The 16184-nt window shown below is 42.2% G+C and overlaps 1 protein-coding gene across 4 annotated transcripts in view; it reads right to left on the minus strand.

Moving 5' to 3' along the window:
* Positions 1-981: 981 nt before the first annotated feature.
* Positions 982-16184, minus strand: part of ddx19a (DEAD-box helicase 19a) — a 43024-nt gene continuing 27821 nt past the window's right edge. For all 4 annotated transcript variants that reach the window (XM_059952332.1, XM_059952333.1, XM_059952334.1 and 1 more), the window contains exons 7-12: positions 15457-15571; positions 13446-13623; positions 9895-10132; positions 9100-9262; positions 7064-7255; positions 982-2988 (exon numbers count right to left, since the gene is read on the minus strand). In XM_059952332.1, the coding sequence (XP_059808315.1) occupies positions 2927-2988; positions 7064-7255; positions 9100-9262; positions 9895-10132; positions 13446-13623; positions 15457-15571 (948 nt within the window). In that variant the 3' untranslated portion in view covers positions 982-2926. The remainder of the gene's footprint in view (positions 2989-7063; positions 7256-9099; positions 9263-9894; positions 10133-13445; positions 13624-15456; positions 15572-16184) is intronic.

Consider the following 16184-nt stretch of genomic DNA (forward strand, 5'->3'; position numbering starts at 1 on the left):
CAACCTCTGCCTTAAATATACCCAATGACTCGGCCTCCACAGACGCCTATGGGAATGAATTCCACAGATTCACCACTCTCTGGCTAAAGAAATTCCTCCTTATCTTTGTTCTAAATGGACGTCCCTCTATTCCAAGGCTGTGTTCTCTGGTCTTTCCCACCACAGGAAACAACCCATCCATATCCACTCTGTCAAGGCCTTTCATAGATTTTAATGAGGTCACCCCTCATTCTTCTGAATTGCAGTTACATCCTTGTTTTTATATTCTAGTCCTCTTGAAATGAATGCTAACATTGCATTTTCCTTCCTCACCACTGACTCATCCTACAAATTCACCTTTAGGGAATCCTGCCCAAGTAGCGCCTCTACTTCCTCAAAACTAACTGCCCCTCCACCTATCCTCCTATCATCTGCAAACTGCAGATTCAAAAAGTAGTGACCAGTGAAATAAAATATAGAAGAGTTGATGTACTTATTCTTTATTCCAATTAGTACATAATATGGAAATCAGAAGCAGCATCTGCCATCTCCATTGTTGTGGCTGCTAAATGATCTATTACAATTTGTAAAATTATAGGCATTTCACTCGCAATTTATCCTCAACACTCATTCATTTCTGCAGTTAAATATTTCCAATTACAATCCAAATAAAAATGCACTGTGTACAAATGCATACACCCTATAGTACAAAATTCAACACACAGAAATTGAAGCTGCACACCCAATTTAAGATAAAGCTTTTTTATACACGTGGAGAGGGCATTTTGTCAAATTCTCCTAAAACTTTAGGTACAACCTCAAATTATCTTTAATTTTTACTCGGTAAAAGTTTAATTTATTTCTGTATTTAAACAGAATTTCACAGCCAATGTTTTTGCATAAGATTGTATTTTGTGTTTTGTCTTTTATTTTCTATAGCTTCATCCTCGCTCTCCCCACTTCTATTAAACAGATTTGAATCAATTCTAGTGAGAGGAGTGATTGTTAAATACTTCCCCCCCCCCCCCCTTCACTACAGAGTTGCAACTCACCAGTTGAGAACATTACTTGTGGAATACAAGAAAGAAGTCATCCAGAAGCTAGCCGTATATTGCAAATAATTGATTGCCAAACCACAATTCCCCTTTAATTCAAATTGCTATGCTGATTAAGGTAATTGTCCCTTAACACTGCACGAGCCTCTATTTCACCATAGCTATGGTCTATGCCGCTAGCCACAGTATATGAAGCTTCCACACGGGACAAGCACGAGAAATCACCCAATCTCTGCTTGACAGATTTTGGGTAGTAAAGATGCACACTTCCCAATTCATGTTAAAAAACTGATGTCCATATTAGTAAAATTATTTAAAAATAGTTGCAGTGTACAAATGCTTTGACTTTGACATTTATTAAATGGATTACTGTATCTGGTATAAATGGGGAAAAATAACAATGGCAGGAATCTTAAACACAAGAGATTCAGCAGATGCACACACACAAAATGCTGGAGGAACTCAGCAGGTCAGGCAGCATCGACAGGAGTCATGAAAGGTCTTGGGCTGAAACAATGATTGTTTGTTCCTCTCCATAGATGTTGCCTGACCTGCTGAGTACCTGAGCAGGAATCTGACTTGCTAGCGGCATACAGTGATTTCTCCAGCTGCCACTGATACAGGAACATACAGTGCATGGCAAATATAGTCTCAATTATCAGCTTTACATAAGCACAATATGGGGAACAATTATACCTACCATGAAGGCAAGGATCTACAAAAGCTATTCCCAGCCTAAAAACTCAGAACAGCTTCTGGTTTATATTCTACACAAGCATCAAGTGAAACCACTCAAGAAATGACTACAAGGCAATTCATCTGCGCAGATACTTATAGGAGTTGAGATTCCAAGCCATTATGCAGAATGTTTATTGAGTGCAGCTAATCGTAAAACTATTAACTCGAGCAAGTCACTTCACATGCCGCTCTAGTCTACTTATTCATACAGCAGCTTTATGTTTAAATTCATCAATTAAAAATTACATCTGCCCAATACTGCTTCTTACCTAAAAAGTCTGGAAATTTTGGCCAAGATTGAAATCAGATGCCTGTGTCCTATAAAAACACTACATTTTCTATAACCACTTTGGAAGCTCTTATATTAAGCAACTAACGTCCCTATTTGGTTAAAGTACTCGGTTAAGTATTAGAGGGTCTTTTTGATTCACTAGAGCTGAATAGCAAGTTACTTGAGAGGTGCTGGGTAAACTGTTTATCTCAGTCTGTAGAAATGGCCAAGAGTTAATACAGCAAACTAGGTATCTTTAAATACAAAGGGAGTAACAGATCATTGCTGTATCCAGGAGGAAACTAGCTGTGACTAAATTACCTGTCAGTAATAAATTAAGAAAACAAACTGATAACCATCTCAACTACCATAGTTGGTGAGAATAAATTACATTTTGTAATTAATTTGCTAAATGATGAAGTTATTAAATTTGTCTAAGATAACAGTGTGTTTCAATTTATTTCAGTAACCTTCACTTCCAAACAGAATTAAATCTATAACTGTAACCCACTGCATTAAAAATGAACGATATCTAAATGGAAAAGGTCTTCCTTACTTCACATTTACATCTCTCACCTTTTTTGTTGTTGTTTGGCATTTCAAATATTCCTTTTAAGGCTAACTAAGACAAACTATATAATGTTGAATGATGTCATGTAAACACTTTCCTGGCATTTTTTTATTTTTCACTCCATTGAAGGAAAAATACAAGATTTTACAGTCCCAATGCAAATTTTTAAATGAGGTAAATTGAATATAATTTGATTCTGTCGGTTTATTCTCAAACTTGGCTGCAGAAGAAACCAAACTGGTATCTAGTCCAAAAGTCCAATTGCATCTGGGTGCATGTTGTCACAGGGTTGAGAAGGCGAAGCCAGCCTATTCAGTTAGTAATCTTCTCAATCTCATCAAGGTCATCGGTGTCAAGTTTCTCAATTTTCTTGTCTGGAAGAGAATCATATAGTGGTTACAACACTGAAGATTGCTAATGGCTCCAGCTTAAAGTTTTTATCTATCAATCTATCAGCAACCACTATCTATCATCATCAACCACCTATCACCAAACATCAATCTAACTATTAACTTAAGAGTTACAGCGTGGAATAGGCCTTCCGGCCGCACCCACTGGCAGCCCACCTGCTAAACCTCAGTCTAAGTTCAGGACAATTTACAATGACCAATTAACCTACTAACCGGTTCATCTTCGGATTGTCGGAGGAAACGAGCACCCAGAGGAAACTGACGTGGTCATCGGAAGAACGTATAAACTCTGGAAAGCCCTGAGCTGTAATAATATCATGCTAACTGCTACATTGCTGTGGCATTTCAACAATCTTGTGAAATTCTGTTTACAGTTGATATTTTCAATCATTATTTTGTGCGTGTTCATGAGGAAAGGGTGAGCACGTTCTCAGTCCTTCCCTCCCTGCCAAGACAAGGCAAGGTGAATTAGATGTCAATGTCATAAACTCCAGAGGCTCTGTCAGCACTGGAAATCCAGAGCAACACACACAAAATGCTGGAGGAACTCAGCAGGTCAGGCAGCATCTATGGAGATGAATGAACAATTGACACTTTGAGTCAAGCCCCTTTATCAGGATTCAATGTACAATGGCAATCAGTTCATAAGTTCATCACCCTCTGGCTAAAGAAATTTCTCCTCATCTCTGTTCTAAATAGAGACCTTTGAGGTTGTGTCCTCTGATCCACTACAGGAAGCATCTTCTCTACACCGGTTCTGACTAAGCCTTTCAATATTTGATAAGCTTCAATGAAATTACATGCCCCCCCATTCCTCTAAACCCCAGTGAATACAGGCTCAGAGCCATCAAATGCTCTGCGAATGATGACCCTTTCATTCCTGGTTTCATCCTCATACACCTCCGCTGGTCCCTCTCCAATGCCAGCACAACTTTTCTTAGATAAAATTACTTACAAAACTCCAACTTGGCAAGACAGGTAAATTGGTTATAGCCCAGCTCTCTGCTTGCTTAATACTGAACATAATCTACTCTGTCAATATACAATAAAACCCTTCTTTGTATTTAACCATATGATAGAATGTGTTTATAAACAAAAAGTTTCAATTCTGATTTATTCTGCAATCCGCAGAGTGAAGAATTAAAAACAGACCAAAGCTGCAGCCAAAATTCAATGCAGGTAATTAAAATCAATCTTGGGTCATAGATTCATTGTGTCATGTAGTACAGAAAGACCCTTGGGTCCAAATGTTCCATGGTATCTATAGCATCCACACTGCTAGTCCCAGTTGCCCCTGATCAGCCACAAACCAAAATTAACATTCAATAACCAAAAAAGGACACTTCCAAAAGATATGCCTCAAGAAGGCGGCATCCATCATTAAGGACCCTCGACACCAGGACATTTGTAACAGGATCATTACAAATAAAACTTCAGTGACATAATGTGACGTTGACTGGTTTTAAGCTACAAAGTGTTATTCTGGCTTGACAGTCTTGCTATAAAGCCACCTAGCCCAAGTGTTAAGGAGAAAGACTTTGAGTTAATCACAACTTGCCCTTTTCTTCTAACCATAAAACAAGTTCAAAGTAAATTAATTATCACAGGATGTATATTTCACTATATACTACAATGAGATTCATTTTCTTGCAGGCATTCACAGTAGACCAAAGAAGTACATTAAATCAATTAAAAACTATACACAAAGACTGACAATCAACATGCAAAAGCCAAACTGTGCAAATAAAAAGCATAGACTGGAATCTTGATTCCAGTTTGCAAAGGGGAATATTAGCTTTCACTTCATAATTTAATGCACATTTGAAACCTTTCTAGTTCACGTCTATTAGCATTTCTTGTAAAATTTAAATAGCTAAACTTAAATTTAAAATTTACAGTAAATACATCATGCAGATGCAATCTAAATGGTGAATCCAATTTTTGTAAAATGTGATTGATATCCCTGTAATAACTGGTGGAGAATTTTAATATAGAACACAGAAAACACGACAGGCTCTTTCACCCACAATTCCTGTGCTGAAATTAAACTAAATCTCTTCTACTTGCATATGATCCACATTGCCCCCAATTCCTGCACATTCATCAAGCTCAACTTTATTGCCATTCAGCCATACTCATGTATACTGCCAAATGAAACAACTTTCATCCGAATCAAGGTACACATAACTCACACACAGTTCAAAGTAATATTACCACAAATTAACGAGTAGCTAAAAAGCACACAAGCTAAAAGATAAACAGTAAAATATTATTCAAACAACAGAAGATCTGCAGATGCTAAAAATCAAAGTGGAAAATGGAAGGAATTCAGCAGGCCAGGCAGTATCTCTGGAAAAGAGTGAACAGTCAACATTTCAGACTGAGACCTTTCATCAGGACTGGAGAAGCCAGAGTAAGAAGGGCTGGAGGAATCTGATAGGTGAGGACAGAAGGCCATGGAAGAAAGGAATGAGGGACGAGCACCAGAAGGAAGTGATGGCAGGTACTGAGATAAGGTGAGAGAGGGATCTAGGACTAGGAAATGGTGGGAGGAGGGCAATTACTAGAAGTTCAAGAAATCAATGTTCATGCCATCAGGTTGGAGGCTACCCAGAAGGAAAAGGTATAATGCTACTGGTGCTTCCTACCTGATGAGACCTGACTGATGGCAGGGAGTTCAGTAGCATCATGGCATTGGGTAAGAAACTGTTTCCCCATCCTAGCAGTTCTTGTCCTAAATCTGCAGTATCTCCTGCCTGATGGTTGGGGGGGGGGTTCAAGGAGATTGTTGGACAGATGAGAGGGATCATTGATGATGCTGAGGGCCCTACGTGCATTGTCCTCCTGCTGGGCAGAAGAGAGTTTTCCTCACAATCATTTGTAGGGTACTAAGGTCAGACATGTGTCTAATAGCCTGTTAGATGCCAACATTACACCTGCTTCCACCACTATCCCTGGTAGCACGTTCAGCCACCTGTTACTCTATAAAAATACTTGTTCCACACATCACTAAACTTTCCCCCCTCACCTTAAGTGCATCTCTTCAGATACTTGCCATTTCAAACTTGAAAAAAGTAAGATTCAGATGGTCTACCTTCCACACAATCAAGAAGTTAACCAATACCTTTCTGAGAAGGCTGAAGAGAACCGGACTATGCACACCTGCATTCACATCCTTCTACAGATGCGCAGTAGAGAACCTCCCAACAAACTGCCCATCATTTCACTGGCACCAGCCCACCTGACGTCAAAGACATACATATAGGCAGAAAGGTGCTGGAAAAAGGCCAGTACATTGTGAATAATCCAGCCACCTGCTCATGGACTGCCTGTCCCACTCCCATCAGAGAAGAGGCTACACAGCATCCATGCTGGACCACCAGACTCAAAAAGTTACTTTCACAAGCAGTAAGGTTGATCAACACCTCCACCCACTAACTCCCCACTCTGCACCAGCCTCATCACCAGTGCTTTACCATTTCCTGCCTGTCACCTTATGTACAGACACTCCTGTGCTTAGCTTCACTTTATGGCATACAGTGCAGTGCAAAAGTCTTAAGACACAGATACACAGCTAGTGTCTCAAATCTTTGCACAGTACAGCATTTGTCAATACGGAGTGGAGGGCAAGTTTGTAAATCTGGCAGGAACGAAGTATGTTGGGAATGCTGAGGGTAGGGTGTGGGACAGGTGGCAGAGGAGTCCCGGGGCAGGGAGTGGTGCAGATACCTATGTCTGCCTGCTTATATGTATATATATTTGATGTACAGACACTCCTGTCCTAGCATCACTTTATGGACATATATGTATAGAAGCTATTTAGGTACTTACAGTATATTTACTGTGCGCTTTTTTTATTATTGTGTTCCTTATCTTACTGTGCTTTTCTAGTGCTGTATTGGATCCAAAGTAACAGTTACTTTGTTCTCCTTTACACTTGTGTTCAGGAAATGATTTTAATCCATCTTGAACCTTACACTCTATGCCATGACTAATGAAGGCAAGCATTGTTTACTGAAAAGATGACTAGGAGACATACTGAAATGTTCCTGGATCCGGTTCAGGATGTTCATGCTGTATTTACTATCCACCATATTGATAGCCAAGCCACGTTTGCCGAAACGGCCTGTCCGTCCAATCCGGTGAAGGTACGTCTCGCAGTCTGGGTTCCCGTCCTTATCCACCGGGAGATCAAAGTTGATGACGACAGAGACCTGCTCAACATCAATACCTGGTGTGAAATTGGGGGAGGGGGGAGGAGTAAACAGAATAGTTAACAATTTCATAATCAGAGATTGACTGAAATATTTTATAAAATGTGAGCAAAGTTTTCTTTATTTTATTTATTGAGATAGAGAGCAGAAAAGACTCTTATTACAACTAAGCTGCAGTGCGCCCCAAAGATGATGGTGGCAGTGCAGAAGAAACAAAGCCCTCCTGTTCAGTTCTGTCCCCTCATTATGAGGAGGACGTGGGAGCTTTAAAGAGGGTGCAGAGATTTACCAGGGTGCTGTCTGGATAGACAGCATGTCTTATGAGGATAGGCTGAGCGAGCCAGGGCTTTTGCCTTTAGAGCAGAGGAGCAGGAGAGGTAACTTGTTATCCAAGATGATACGAGACATTGATGGAGTGGACAGCCAGAGACCTTTTCCTAGAACAGAAATGGCTAATACAAGAGTGGATCATTTTAAGGTGACTTGAGTTTAGTATAAGAGGGATGTCAGTGGTAGGTCTTTTATGATGGGTGTGTTGAACACCTGACAAGAGTGGTGGTAGAGGCAGATACATTAGGGGCACTTAGGAAACTCTTAGATAAGCACAACAAAAACTTGAGGGCTGTGTGGGAGGGAAGGATTAGACTGGTCATCAAGAGGGTTAAAAAGTTGTTGCAACATAGTGGGCCGAAGGCTTTGTGTTCTAAACATTTGCTGAGAACTCACACAGAAGCTGTTGGTATGTGCGCAGAGTCCTGCTGTGTTTAGGGACACTGTGAGAGATAAGAGAATCCTAGGATTCAAAGGCAGATCTTATAGTTCTGAGACCCACTCTGCCTTGTAATTGCAGGAGGTGCATGCTTGTGGCTGACATAGGTGTTAGTGGTGTTGATAATGAGGAAAGTTGTCTACAGCCACAACAAAGTATAGATCAGATGGAAGCTGGGCAGCACAATAGTGTATTGGTTAGCACAATGCTTTACAGTATCAGTGACCCAGGTTCTCTCCCCATGACCACGTGGGTTTCCTCCAACAGTCCAAAGACATACCAGTTGGTGGGTTAATTGGTCATTGTAAACTGTCCCATGATTAGGCTGGGGTTAAACTGGGGGCTGCTGTGCAGTGCGGTTTGTTAGGCTGGAAGGGCCTGTTCCGTGTAGTATCTATAAAGATCTTAAGACATAGGAGCAGAATTAGGCCATTCAGTCCATATACTGTGCTATGCCATTCCATCACAGCTGATTTATTATCCCTTTCAACCCCTTCTTCCCGTAATCCTCTGACACCCTGACTAATCCACAAACCCACCAACCTCCACTTTAAATATACCCAATGACTTGGCTTCCACTATGAATTCCATAAATTCATCACCCTCTGGCTAACAAAATTCCACTTAATCTCTGTTAAATCGATGGCCCTCGCTAGACTGCCCCCCCCATAGGAAATATCCTCTCCACAGCCACTGTATCTGTGGAATTCATTGGCACAAGCAGCTGTGGAGGCCAAGTCATTGGGTATATTTAAAGCAGAGGTTAATAAGTTATTGATCAGTCAGGGTGTCAAAGGTTACGAGGAGAAGGCAGGAGAATGGGACTGAGAAGGCCAATAAATAAGCCATGATGGAATGGCAGAGCAGACCTAACAGGCCAAACAGCCGATCTGTGCTCCTATGTCTTATGGTCTACCTAGGCTTTGGGCTGTAAATTCTGAAGCTTTGGCAGACAGAATTTACTCCACAAGTGCAAAGTGATGAAACATGGCAACTCAAATAAGCAGATGTACAGGGGCAGGTATGAACCAGAAATTCGTACTAAAATCCCACAGCACACCACAGCTTGCCGGGATGGGTCCGGTGTGTTACCTCGTGCACAGACGTTCGTTGTGACCAGGACTTTCTCTTTGCCATCCCGGAAGCGCTGGATCACAGCAGCTCGTTGTTCCACCATCATCTCGCCACTTAGCAGCGCCACCTGGTGCCCTTCCTTGGACAGCTCTGCTGCCAGCCAGCCGGCCGTCCTGCGAGTCTGCAGGTCAAACAGCAGATCAGAGAGCTCAGGAAACTAACAAAGAAATGCTGATGGCTTTCACTAAAATGTCTCTGCAGGGACAAGATTGGCAATGCCTAGAGAGAGGAGAAAGTGACTGAGGTTCTGGCAACTCCACCAATGAGCAGGATTTAATGCAGAATTTAAAGACAGGCCCTTCAGATCATCATGTCTGTCAAACGCGATGCCAAATTAATCCCTTCAGCTTGCAGTTGGTCCATATCTCTCCATTTCCTATACAATCATGTGTCTGTCTAACAGCCTTTATAAACATCATGCTTCTATTTGCTTCCGGCACATTCCAGGCAACCCCCACTCTCTGTGCAAAATACACGCCCCACACATCTCCCATAAACTTCTCCCTTCTCAAATTAAATGCATGTCTGCTGGTATCTGGCATTTCTACTTTAACAAAAAAAAATTCTACCTACCCTGTCTTTGCCCCGCAACTTCTATCAGGACTCCCCTCGGCCTTGATGCTCCAGAGAAAATAACACAAGTTTGTCCAGCCTGTCCTTATGGTTCATCCCCTCTAATTCAGGCAGCATCCTAAAGCCTCTACCCACTTCCTGCAATGGGGCACACAGTACTCCAATTTAGCATTTACTCACATGGCAAAAGATCATGGCCTGGGCGATGGTTATTGCTCCATAGATATTACACAGAGCCTGGTATTTCTCTTCCTTGCTGTTACACATGACATAATACTGCTTAATTGTATCCAAGGTCTCTTCCTCTCGCTTCAAAGCAATGATATTAGGATCAGGAACGACCTTCTGGGCAAACTTCCATACGGAATCTTCAAAGGTAGCCGAGAACAGCAGCATCTGACAATTGGCAGGCAGCGTCCTGTGAGTGGAAGACGAGGAGTTACTGATCCAGCTAAGAACAACCCTTCTCTATTTGCATCTGTCACATGTGACATGTTCAGTCTGGATCAGGGATCTCGACTTGAAACATTGCCTGGCCATCTCCATTCACAGATGCTGTCTGACACACTGAGTTCCTCCAGCGTTTTCTAACTATGGGCAGCATCTGCAGTCTCAAGTGTTTTTTTTGTATTTGCACAGCAGGTTGCTTTTTGTCCGTTGGTTGTATGTCTGTCTTGTAGAGTCAAGGGTCATGGAAAAGTACAGCACAGAAACCAGCTCTTCAGCCCATCTAGCCCATGCTGAATCATTTAAACTGCCTTCTCCCAGCAGCCTGCACCAGGACCCTATCCCTCCATATCCCTAACATCCAGGTACCTATCCAAACTTATATTAAATGTTGAAATCACCGGCAGCTTGTTCCACATTCTCATGAACCTGAGTGAAAAGTTCCTCCTCATGTTCCCCTTAAACTTTCCACCCTTCACCCTTAACCCATGACCTCTGGTTTTCTATCGTGATTTGGTCCCATCCAACCTCAGTGGAAAAAACTTGCTTGCATTTACCCATCTAGACACGTCATGATTTTATGTAAGTCTATCAAGTCTCCTTTCAATCTTCTGCATTCCAAGGAATAAAGTCCTAATGTATTAATCAAGTCCCAGCAATGTACTTGCAAATTTTCTAATGTATGAAGGCCAATGTGTCAAAATCTCAATAGATTCTGCAGATGTTGGAAATCAGTAGATCAGGCAGCACATATGGAGGGCAATAAGGTGACTGAGGCAATTTAAATCCTGCTTCAATGATAATAATTCTGCAACGTAAACTATTTTTTTTGCCTCCGATGAGCTTATTTAGAGAGGTCATGCATATAGTCCCTGTAAGCAAGTATTCAAAACTCAGATTCAGAAGTGAGTGTCTTATGAGCAAGCTAGTGCTTTTCTCTTTGGAGAAGAGGAGGATGAAAGGTGATTTCGTAAAGGACATAGACTGAGTAGATAGTCATAGTTTCTCCCAGGACAGAAAGGCCTAATACAAGGGGACATAATTTTAAGGTCTTTGGAGGAAAGAATAGTAGGGATGTCAGAGGTAGGTTTTCTCCACAGAGAGGGGAGAGTGCATGGAACATACTTCCCAGGGTGGTTGTAGCGGCAGATAGGCACACTAATGATAGAAAAATGGATTATGTTTGAGGGAAGGGTTAGATTGATTTTGGAGTAGGTTAAAGGGTTGGAACAACATTGCAGGCCGATGGGCTGGGCTGTGCTGTACTACTCTATGTTCAAGGCCGCTAAAGCAATGCAGTGCACAGTGGAAAGCCCATCTATTTCAAGGTTCGACGTGTTGTGCATTCAGAGATGCTCTTCTGCACATCACTGTTGTAACGTGTGGTTATCTAAGTTAGTCACCTTCCTGTCAGCTTGAACCAGTCTGGCCATTCTCCTCTAACCTCTCTCATTAACAAGGTGCTTTCACCTACAGAACTAGATGCTTTTTGTTTTTGCACCATTCTCTGTAAACACTAGAGACTGTTGTGAGTAAAAATCCCAGGTGATCAGCAGTTTCTGAAATACTTAAACCACCCCATCTGGCACCAACAATCACTCCATGGTTAAAGTCACTTATATCGCACTTCTTCCCCATTCTCAAACAAGAGAAAATCTGAAGATGCTGGAAACCCAAAGCAATCACACAAAATGCTGGCAGAACTCAGGCAGCGTCTATGGAAAGCAGTGAACAGTTAACATTTCCGGCACTGACCTTCATCAGGACTGGGAAGAAACACAAGAAGGTGGGGTGAGGGGAGGAAGTAGTAAAAGGGGACGGTGGTAAATGTAACCGGGAGAGCAGCAAGGGGTGCAGTACAGGGCTGCGAAGTTGACTGGCAAAAAAGGTAATGGCTGGAGAAGGGAGAATCTGATAGGAGACGGAGCGGGCAGAAGACCATGGAAGAAAAGGATGGGGGAGGAGCACCAGAGGGAGATGATTCCCCATTCTGATCTTTGGTCTCAACAACTGAAAGCCTTGACCACGTCTGCATGCTTTTATGCATTGAGCTGCTGCCATGTGACTGGCTGATTAGATATTTGCATTAATGAGCAGGTGTATAGGTGCAACTAATAAGGTGGCCACTGAGTGTATTTTGGATCACAGAATACTACAGCACAGTACAGGCCTTTTAACCCACAATGACCTTTAACCTACTCTAAGGTCACTCTGAACTTCCCTCCTGCATAGCGCTCCATATTTCTATCTAAGAGTCTCTTAATGTCCCTAATGTATCTGCATTTACCATCACCCCTGGCAGGGCATTCCTCACACCCAGCACTCTGTGGAAAAAGAACTTCCTCTGACATCCCCCCTATACTTTGCTCCTTTGCTCCAAATACCTTAATGGTATTGGGGGGGGGGGGGCATGGTGGAGCTATGTCTCTATCAAAGGAGGTGTACGGCGCTCCTTCCCTCCGCTAGCTAGCAGGTCACCCTTGGGCAAGGTGCAACACATGCTTAGTTCCCGACCAGGGCCACGTGGAGCCATGGTGGATAGTCGTATGAGCAGCCGGTTATGTGACAACTGATGCCAGGCAGACAGTCTCTGAAGCATATTGATAATGGCTGGTGTCCCCCGTCTTGTGAAGACACTGCCCAGAAGGCGGCAATGGCAAACCACTTCCAGAGAAAAATTTACCAAGAACAATCATCATCAAAGACCATGATCGACCACACCATACGATATGGCACATAATGATCGTGATGGAATAAGTTAGTCCATTCCTGGGAAAAGTCATTGGCTGTCCATTCCATCTATAGCTCTTATTTAGAGAGCCAAGGACATTTCAATGGAGTTTGCAAAACAGCAAGTTTCAAGGAAGTATGGGAAATATTAGCTTGTCAGTCAGATACCAAACTATCAGAATTTCCATGGTAGGGTAGCTGTTAGAGCAACACTATTACAGCTCGGGGCACCGGAATTCAATTTCAACGTTATTTCGAAGATTTCTGTGCGTTCTCTCTGAGTAATGAGTGAGTTTTCTCCACGGTGCTCCAGTTTCCCCATACAGTCTAAAGATGTACCAGTTAGTAGATTAATCGGTCACTGTAAATTGCCCTGTGATGAAGCTAGAGTTAAATTGGGGGTTGTTGGGTGGTGTGGCTTGAAGAGGCAGAGGGCCTGTTGCTTGTGTATCTGTAAATGAAATAAATACATAAACAGCACAGGGCATTATTAAAATGTTACGGAATCTAATGCTTGTTTTTCTGGAACACAGTTCAGTAATGAGTGAACCTACTTCTGAATTCGAATGCTCTGGTCCTGGTGTCCTTGAGTAGCAATCATGACATCAGCTTCATCCAAGACAAAAACTTTTATTTTCTTGGTATCTATGAACTTCAGCTTTATGCACCAGTCCATGACGGTCCCGGGTGTTCCTATAACAATTTGTTCCGGAATCTTCTGGCCTTTCTCAACTAGAAACACAAAATGTATTCAGTACCAAACCTAATGCATGTAAATTCATAAAGGAACAATTGTTCATGTTCTTAACAATTTATATTTGGACAGTAACACATTTATCAAATCATACTCATCATTATGTGCCATATCATATGATGTGGCCGATCATGGTCTTTGACCATGATTGTTTTTGTCAAATTTTTCTACAGAGTGGTTTGCCATTGCCTTCTTCTGGGCAGTGTCTTTACAAGACGGGTGACCCCAGCCATTACCAATACTCTTCAGAGATTGTCTGCCTGGCATCAGTGGTTGCATAACCAGGGCTTGTGATATGCACCAGCTGCTCCCACGGCTCAGGTGACCTTGATCGGGGGTGGGGGTATGGCTAAGCAGGTGCGACACCTTGCCCAAGGGTGACCCACAGGCTAGCGGAGGAAGGAGCGCCGTATCCCTCCTTTGTAGAAACATATCTTCACCCCGCCACCCTAAAACTATATTGCGTCTGCTGTTCAGAAGGAAATCTCAACACTTCTCAGGAACTTAAATACTTATAACACATTTATTTTCAATCTCTTGGCTTGAAATACTATAGAACTGTACAGCTTAAGCAAATAGAGAGATACTGTAGTGTTAAGTTAGCACAGTCAGGCTACACCTGGAATAGCGCAAGGTATTATTGTCCTTATTTGGGGAAGGCTATATCTGCCTTGTATATGATCCAGTGGTTCTTTTAGTGGTTTGCCCTATGTGGTTTAGTGGTTTCTTCAGTAAAACTTGTACTCTAGTGGTTTAGTCCATAAGTCATAGGAGCAGAATTAGGTCATTCAGCCCATCAAGTCTGCTCTGCCATTCCATTATATTTTACCATTCAACCCCATTCTCCTCCCTGTAACCTGACACTTTTACTAATCGAGAACCTATCAATCTTCACTTTGAATAAAGCCAATGACTTGGCCTCCATAGCTAGCTGTGGCAATGAATTCCAAAGATTCACCACTCTCTGGCTAAAGAAATTCCTCCTCATCCCTATTCTAATGGAATGTCCTTCTATTCTGAGAATGTACCTTCTGGTTCTAGACTCTTCCACTGTAAGAAATATCGTCTCCACATTCACTCTATCTAAGCAAAGTTATCCTTTAAAAAAGGTTTTTTCTATATGGTTTAGTGAATATAGAGTAATAGGATACTACAGCACAGAAACAGGTCATTCCACCCATCTATTAATCTGCCTAGTCCCATCGACCTTCATCCAATCCATAGCCCTCCATACCCTCCCATCCATGCACCTACCCAAACTTTGCTTAAATGTTGAAATCAAACCACATCTACTGGCAGTTCGTTCCACTCTCACCACCCTCTGAGGGATAAGTTCCTCTTAAACATTTCACCTTTCACCCTTAACCCATGACCTCTAGTTGTAGTCTCAACCAAACTCAGTGGGAAAAGCCTGCTTGCATTTACCCTCATAATTCTGCATACCTCTAACAAATCTCCCTCATTCTCCTACACTCTAGGGAACAAAGTCCTAGCCTATTCAACTTTTCCCTATAACTCGGGTACTAAAGTCCTGGCAACATTGTTGTACATTCTCTCTGTACTCTTTCAATCTGACTGATATCTTTCCGGTAGGTAGTTGACCAGAACTGCACACACAGTACTCCGAATCAGGTCTCACCACAATCCCTACTCCTGTACTCAATACTCTGATTTATGAAGGTTTTCAAGTAAAAGTTGACCTTTAGTGCCAGAGATATTTCTTGAAATTTGATTAGAAGGGCAGCCAGTCATTCTTTTGGCTTCATAAACCCCCACTTTAAAATCAGAAAACATCCTACCATGCTACTCACGTCTATTTCCTCGCACAGCGTATGCCAACTTGATATCAGGACAGAACTTTCCCATCTGCTCAATCACTTGTCCGGTCTGTAAGGCCAGCTCATATGTTGGAGAGAGGCATAAACACTGGGGTGGGGGGGTAAAAAAATCAACACCTCATCAAGGGCTGTAACATAGAGAAACAGTAATGAACCTTGCATCTTGAATTGGACAGTCACAGCAGCACAGCCTCCTGGGCCCACACCATTAGCACAATACTTTCAATCCCATCGCTGTCTGTAAGGAGTTTATACGTTTGTTTGTCCCGTCAGTGAGTGGGTTTCCTCCTCATGCTAAGACACAAGGATTCGGAACAGGAAATTTTGGACGTGTAATGTTGGTACCAGCAGTGTGGCAACACTTGCGGGCTGTCTCCAGCATGTCCTCGGAATGCGTTGTCGTGGACAAAAACTAAGCATTTCGCTGGACAGGTGACAGATAAAGCTAATTTATCTTAATTTTATTGTCAGCGCTTAAACAGAAATTAAACCAGTTAAGACAAAGACGTGTACCAGACAATGGACCAAAGAGAAGGAAGCTTAATAAGAATTCCTCATACATGAAGAAAACTGAAGAGACACACTTGCCACTGAGCTCAGGACATCACCATAAAACGTAGGAGCAGCAAAATTAGGCCATTTAGCCCATCAAGTATGCTCCGCCATTTTTCCTTTCAAACCCATTCTCCTGCCTTCTCCCG

Source organism: Hypanus sabinus, chromosome 27 (genome assembly GCF_030144855.1).
Source record: "Hypanus sabinus isolate sHypSab1 chromosome 27, sHypSab1.hap1, whole genome shotgun sequence".
Classification (NCBI taxonomy): Eukaryota; Metazoa; Chordata; class Chondrichthyes; order Myliobatiformes; family Dasyatidae; genus Hypanus; species Hypanus sabinus.